General features: G+C 39.5%; 1 protein-coding gene across 1 annotated transcript; it reads left to right on the forward strand.

Moving 5' to 3' along the window:
- The first annotated feature begins 331 nt into the window (after positions 1-331).
- On the forward strand, positions 332-946 carry LOC142440528 (small ribosomal subunit protein uS13-like). Its single transcript, XM_075542926.1, has 2 exons — positions 332-350; positions 457-946. The coding sequence occupies exons 1-2, from the start codon at positions 332-334 to the stop codon at positions 933-935; spliced, it is 498 nt and encodes a 165-aa protein (XP_075399041.1). The 3' UTR covers positions 936-946.
- The last annotated feature ends 6,933 nt before the right edge of the window (positions 947-7,879 follow it).

Genomic DNA, 7,879 nt, shown 5'->3' on the forward strand with positions numbered 1-7,879 from the left:
CACACCAGGAAGGGAAGGGGAAGGTGGGTGGGGGGAGGGGGGAACTGATCACAATGATCTACCGGTAACTCCTCCCAGGGGGATGGACAACAGAAAAGTAGGTGAAGGGGGACTTCAATCAGTGTAAAACATGAAAAAAAATTATAAATTATAAAGAATTCATGAGGGGGGTGGGGGGAGGAGGAGGAGGGGAAAATGAGGATCTGATACCAAGGGCTCAAGTAGAAAGAAAATGTTTTGAAAATGACGATGGCAACAAATGCACAAATGTGCTTGACACACATGAATGTATGTCTAGATTGTGATAAAAGTTGTACAAGTCCCCAGTAAAATGATTAAAAACAATTTAGGTAGGGGATGTGTTTCTAGAAATTTGTCCATTCCTTGTAGGTTTTCAAATTTGTTAGAATGTAATTTTTCATAATATTCTGTAATTATCGCCCTTTTCCACCGGAGGCCTACACGCAGCCGCCACTGCCGCTGCCAAGTCTCTGGTGATCCCCGAGAAGTTCCAGCACATCTTACGAGTCCTCATCGATGGGCGGCGGAAAATAGCCTTTGCCATCACGGCCATTAAGGGTGTGGGGCGAAGAAACGCCCATGTGGTGTTGAGGAAAGCAGACATCGACCTCACCCAGAGAGCAGGAGAGCTCACGGAAGATGAGGTGGAGAGCGTGATCACCATCATGCAGAACCCACGGCAGGACAAGATTCCAGACTGGTTCTTGAACCGACAGAAGGACGTGAAGGATGGCAAATACAACCAAGTCCCTGCCAACCGTCTGGACAACAAGCTCCGCGAAGACCTGGAGCGGCTGAAAAAGATCCGCGCCCACAGAGGGCTGCGCCACTTCTGGGGCCTTCGAGTTCGAGGCCAGCACACCAAGACCACTGGCCGCCGTGGCCGAACTGTTGGTGTGTCCAAGAAGAAATAAGGACTATCAACATTGAAAAAAAAAATCTGTAATTATCTTTTTAATTTTGGTTTGTTCTGCTGTGATGTCGCACATCTCATTTCTTATTTGTATTGCTTGCTTTTTCACCCTACCCTCCGTTGTTAGGGTTTTTTTTTCTTTCTTTTTTTAAACAATTTATTGGGGCTCATACAATTCTTATCACAGTTCATACATATACATACATCAATTGTATAAAGCACATCTGTACAGTCTTTGCCCTAATCATTTTTTCTCCTCTTTTCTTTTTTTACATTTTATTAGGGACTCATACAACTCTTATCACCATCCATACATATACATACATCAATTGTATAAAGCACATCCATACATTCCCTGCCCCAATCATTCTCAAGGCATTTGCTCTCCACTTAAGCCCCTTGCATCAGGTCCTCTTTTTTTTCCCCTCCCTCCCCTTTCCCCCCTCCCTCATGTGCCCTTGGTGATTTATACATCGTTATTTTGTCATATCTTGCCCTATCCGGAGTCTCCCTTCCCCCCTTCTCTGCTGTCCCTCTCCCAGGGAAGAGGTCACATGTGGATCCTTGTAATCAGTTTCCCTTTCCAACCCACTCACCCTCCACTCTCCCAGCATCGTCCCTCACACCCTTGGTCCTGAAGGTATCATCCACCCTGGAGTCCCTGTACCTCCAACCCTCATATGCACCAGTGTACAGCCTCTGTCCTATCCAGCCCTGCAAGGTAGAATTCGGATCATGGTAGTTGGGGGGAAGAAGCATCCAGGATCTGGGGGAAAGCTGTGTTCTTCATCGGTACTACCTCGCACTCTAATTAACCCATCTCCTCTCCTAAACCCCTCTATGAGGGGATCTCCATTGGCCGACACTTGGGCCTTGGGTCTCCACTCTGCACTTCCCCCTTCATTTAATATGGTATATATACACATATATACATATACATATATACATATACACATATATACACATACATACACACACTTATATCTTTTTTTTTTTGCATGATGCCTTATACCTGGTCCCTTGGCACCTCGTGATCGCACTGGCTGGTGTGCTTCTTCCATGTGGGCTTTTTTGCTTCTGAGATAGATGGCCGCTTGTTCACCTTCAAGCCTTTAAGACCCCAGACACTATCTCTTTTGATAGCCGGGCACCATCAGCTTTCTTCACCACATTTGCTTATGCACCCATTTGTCTTCAGCGATCCTATCATGGAGATGTGCAGTCAATGATATGATTTTTTGTTCTTTGATGCCTGGTAACTGATCCCTTCGGGACCACTCGATCACACAGGCTGGTGTGTTCTTCCACGTGGACTTTGTTGCTTCTGAGCTAGATGGCCGCTTGTTTATCTTCAAGCCTTTAAGACCCCAGTCACTATCTCTTTTGATAGCCGAGCACCATCAGCTTTCTTCACCACATTTACTTGTTCACCCACTTTGGCTCCAGCCGTTGTGTCGGGAGAGTGAGCATCATAGAGTTCCAATTTAATAAAAGAAGGTATTCATGCATTGAGGGAGTGTTTGAGTAGAGGCCCAAGGTCCTTCCGCCACCTTAATACTTGACCTATAAATATAGACACATAGATCTATTTCCCCATCCTCCCTATATATATTTGCATGTACATATCTTTGTCTAGACCTCCATGAATGCCCTTTGACTCCTAGCTCTTTCCTCCATCTCCCTTGACTTTCCTCCTGCCCTACTACCATGCTTCGTCGCCACCTGGGCTAGAGTATACCTCTTCTCTAAGCTACCTTACCCTTGATCATTTCCCACCAGGCCTGCCACTCCCCCTTCTCTACCATTTGGGGTGCCATGTTTTTCCCTTGTCCCTGGGTTTGTTAACACCACTTCCTTATCCCCCCTACCGTTGTTAGGTTTATCAACCATTTATCAATTCTGTTCATTCTTTTGAAGAAGCAAATTCTTGTTGAATTTTTTTCTATTATTAAAAATTTTTTTGATTCATTTATTTCTGCTCCAATCTTTGTTATTTCTTTTCTTCTAATGTTTGAGGATTTGTTTTGCTGGTCTTCCTCTAGTTGCTGTAAGTATTCTATTAAGGCATTTTATTTTCATTCTTTTTTACTTTTTAATGTGTGTGCTTTTTATTATAAAGTGCCCTCTGAGTATGCTTTTTGCTGATTTCCAGAGACTTTGGTATCTTGTATTTTCTTTCTCATTGTGTCAAGGAATTTTTTAATTTCCCTCTTTATTTCTTCAATTACCCAGTTGTTTTTACATAAAATGTTTTCCAATTTCTATGTGCTTGATTTCTTTTTGATCATTCTATTATTGCTTAATTTTATAGCATTGTGATCTAAAAAGGATGATTTTGAAGTTTTAAATTTTATTATGTCTTGCTTTGTGTCCTCACATATGATCTATGTTCTATTCTTGAGTATGTTCCTTGTGCACTGGGAAAAGAACTATATATCTATATCTATATCTATCTATATATAGTGTTGTTATGAAGTGTTCTGTATAAGTCTAAGAGATCAAATTGATTGTGTTTTATTGCTTAGTTCTTCTACAGATTCTCTTACTAGTTGTTTAATCTCTTAGTAGTTGGCCTGTCTTTACTCAATAGTGATAAAGTTTTAAGGTCTATTTGTTTACTCAATTCTTTTAAAAAATTTAAATCATTTTATTGGGGGCTCATACAACTCTTATCACCATCCGTACATACATCAATTGTGTAAAGCACAATTCTTTAAGAGTTTGATTGATATATATTGAGGGTCTTTCATTAGGTACACATGTTTATTATGATTATATCTTCTTGTTCGGTTGTGGCCTTCATTAAATGACCTTTTTTTGTGTCTCATGATGGCTTTTACTTTGAGGTTTATTTGGTCAGGACTAATATTGCTACTCCTGCTTTCTTTTAATTATCTTTAGTATGATGTATTTTTTCCATCCTTTGATTTTTAGGTTTTGTTTTTATATGTGTGTTAAGAAACATGTGAGGCATGTTTCTTATCAGCAGTATATGAATGGCTCATGTTTTCTTATCTGTTCTGCTAATTTCTGTCTTTTAAGTGGTGAATTTAATCTATTTCCATTCAATGTTGTCAATGATAGTTATGGTTTTATTACTGTCATTTTGTTATTTTTTATGGTGGTGTTGGTTTCTGCATTCATCAAAATTTTCTGTTGATTTCCATTTATGTATTTCCTTGTCAATTTTCCTTTGCCTTTTTAGCCTTTCCTTTAAATTTGTATTTTATTGTTTTACCCCAATTTTAAGACAGTTTGTTGTCTTTTATAAACTAGTCCATATTTCTCCATTCAACTATCAAATACCTATTCTGTTTCCTCCATTTTTTTCTTCATTGTGGAATGATACCTATAGATCCTTATTTTCAACTGCATGGTTTTCTTTCACTTTCAGTATTACTTAAGTAGGATAATTTCTCTATAATGATATCTTATGTAGTTATTTTAGGTTGCTGTTTGTTGTTGTTTATTCTGTCAAAAAATCCCTCCCTTTAGTGTTTTGATTTTAAGATTTTGAACATATTGCTCCATTATTTTCTTGCCTGCATGGTTTCTATAGAAAAATCTGGACACATACCAGAGGGACTCTGCAGAATCCAGCCCAGGAGAGTTGCTTAGAGGGAAATTCAACACTGCTGGAATGCAGGAGGCACATCATAAAGATTAGTAGGCACAGATCCGTGGGGTTTTGAGGGGCTGGGGGCTTTTGGCTTACCTCAGTGGAAGCCGGCTGGGGCTTAACCTTAGCCCAGCCACTGTATCTGCCGGAGTCAGGACCATTTGGAGCCTGTAGTGGGGCTTGGTTTCAACAGTCACAGTTGCCCCCCACCCCACCCCCACCCAGCCTTCCTCAGGGCAGGGACAGGACCCTTGCAGCTCCACCGGCAGGGATGGGGTTCAGCTGCATTGTTGCTTCTGTTTGCGTCTCTGCTCTCTGTTCCCCCTCAGCCTTGGAGGGCTGCGCAGGGGCTTTTTCACAGCACAGCCACAGCTTGCCGCCACTGGGTCTGGGCAGGGACTAAACTCTGGGTTTTAAATTGCTGAATGGTTCTTTTTTGTCTTTTTCCCTCTTCTTTTGATGCTTCCTGTATCATCAAATATTTTGCCCATACAATCTTTCAATGTGGCAAATAGAGACTTAGTTTTTTCTTCAGTTTTTTAAGTTTAAGATGTGCTGTGTTTTTCCTACTTATAATAATAGTATTATTAAACTAGTCAATGGTATAGAGTTAAAAATACCCACTGAGACAAAGGGAGTGTGCATATGTAGGAAAGCTTTTTAGACTAAAATAAATCAGATATTCACTAATACATATTTAAAATTTTCAGTTCCTAATCTTGTTTAAGAAAACAATAAGAATTAGTCACTGGGCACAGAAATCAATAACAGCCATTGACTATATAACAGAACTATGTCTGTAGAACTAAGACATGCCATAAATATCTAAGAAAATGTGCAAGTAGCAAATACATAGTCATCTTAAGTTGCCTATTTTATTGGGCAGCCTTAAAAGCAAGAGGTTTAAATCAAAGTCCTAAAATAAACCAAAGTCCAAAGACTTCCAAATCCATAACCTTGTTGAAGTACCATATTTAATTGTAAACTTCCTAAATGTTATAATTTTTTATATTATATGAATACTAACAACAAATGGCTTTACAATTATTGGAGCAAAGATGATTGAAGAAAATTGAAGACTCATGGAAACAATTAGTGGACAATGGATCTTAGTGTCCACATGAACATCAGCTTCCATGATCAGAACTAGTTGGCGCCCAATTACAATCCCTGCTTTGAAAGTGATCACAGTAGAAGGTTCTTGATATAACTCACTGCCATTGGGTTAATGCCGAGTCATAGCGACCTTATAGGGATAAGGTCCTCATGGGTTTCTGAGACTGTACCTCTAATGGGAATATAAAACCTTATCTTTCTCTCTTGGAACTGGCTGGTGGTTTTGAACTGTCGACCTTGTGGTTAGCAGCCCGGCAACTAATCACTACACCACCAGGGGAGAAAAATATGGAACAAAACTAAAAAAAAAAAATTACCAGTTACTAGTTGAATATAGCCTGATGTGGAACTTCTGAGACTATGGTCCTTAGTCATCCTGCATGTCTGGAACTGAACTCACACTCATGGCTCCATGTTTAGCCAAAAATAGACACGTCTAAGGGGGACAATAACCCTAGGAAGGTACTCAGACCTTATAATAATCAACCATTTGAGATCAAAAGGGCAGCATTTATGGAAGGACAAAATTTTAAAAAGTTAGGAAAGAGAAATGGAAATAAATACAGGGAGGAAGTAGAATAAGTGATATTGCATTGTGGTGAATGAAATCAAAGGCATGAAATGTGTTTAATTGTTGAATGGGAAACTTATTTCCTCTATAAATCTTCACTTAATATACAACGAAAAGTTAAAAAACAAACAAACCCCAAAACCCTCCATTGAATTACAACACCATTAGGTTACACAACACTTATTGTCTTTATCTCCCAACTGTGATATACACATTTTGAATATTTGTGTTTTGCTTGATGTAGTTAGGTGTCATCCAGTCAGTTCCAGGCCACAGCAACCTTACGTACAACAGAATGAAACACTGCCTGGTCCTGCACATCCTCACAGTTGTTCCTGAGCCGGAGCCAATTAATGCAGCCACTGTGTCCCTCCATCTCCTTGAAGGCCTTCCTCTTTCTCACTGCCCCTCCAGTTTACTAAGCATGATGTCCTACTGTGAAATGAACTCTTACTATTCTTGCCTCTAAGGATTCTGGTCGTACATCTTCCAACACACTTCTTCCTTTTGGCAGTCCATGGTACTTTCAGTATTCTACAGTACCACAATTTAAATGCCGAATTAATTCTTCAGTCTTCTTATTAACTTTCCTGCATGTCCAACTTTCACATGCATATGAGGCCATGGAAAATACCATGGCTTGGGTCAGGCACACTTGAATCCTCAAAAGCAACATCCTTGCTTTTTAATATTCTAAAGAAGTCTTGTGTTCCAGATTTACTGAAAACAACTTATGTTTTGATCTCTTGACTGGTGCTCCCACGAGCACTGATTGTAGATCCAAGGAAGACAAAATTCTTAACAACTTCGATTCTTATCTATTGGTTCAGTTGTGAGGATTTTGGTTTTATTTACATTGAGTTGTAATCCATACTGAAGGCTGAAATCATTGTTCTTCATCAGCAAGTGTTTCAAGTCCTCTTCACTTTCAGTAAGCAGGGTTGTGCCATCTCCACGCTGAAGGGTGTTAATAAGCCTTCCTCCAATCCTGATGCCCCATTCTTCTTCATATACTCCAGCTTCTCTATTTGCTCAGCATATAAAGTGAACAAGTATGGTGAGAGGACACAACCCTCACACACACCTTTCCTGGTTTTAAACAGGAATTCACTTGTTAGTCACTGCTATATCCCTAGCACCTAGCACAGTGTCTGGTACCTATTAGTTATTCAATATATGTGAATAAAAGAGAAAGCAAAAACCTTTAGTGTAAATTCTTCTAATTTTTTCTTTAACCATATTTTCAACTGAATTTTAATAAAATGTGCTTTATATGTATATTTAGAGAACCCTGGTGGCCCCATGGTTGAATTACCCATCTGTAGATCCAGTAGTTTTATAGAGAAGCGATGTGGCAAACTGTTAATGTCAAGATTACAGTTAGGAAACCATATGGGGCAGTTCTATTTATTATAGAGTTGCTGAGTCAGAATCAAGTTCTATGGAACACAATATGCAATAGCATAGAACCATTCATGAAAGAGTACAGATGGAATTTTCTTTAATAGATTCTACTGCAGTGGGGTCATTCTTCTTGTAGCAACCCTGCAAAGCAAATAATTATCAGTATATTGTCATCTAGTTGTTCATAATGCTGGATCATATAGCTCACAGAGTTGAGTAGCTTGGTATGGTCAGG

The sequence above is a fragment of the Tenrec ecaudatus genome, chromosome 1 (genome assembly GCF_050624435.1).
Source record: "Tenrec ecaudatus isolate mTenEca1 chromosome 1, mTenEca1.hap1, whole genome shotgun sequence".
Classification (NCBI taxonomy): domain Eukaryota; kingdom Metazoa; phylum Chordata; class Mammalia; order Afrosoricida; family Tenrecidae; genus Tenrec; species Tenrec ecaudatus.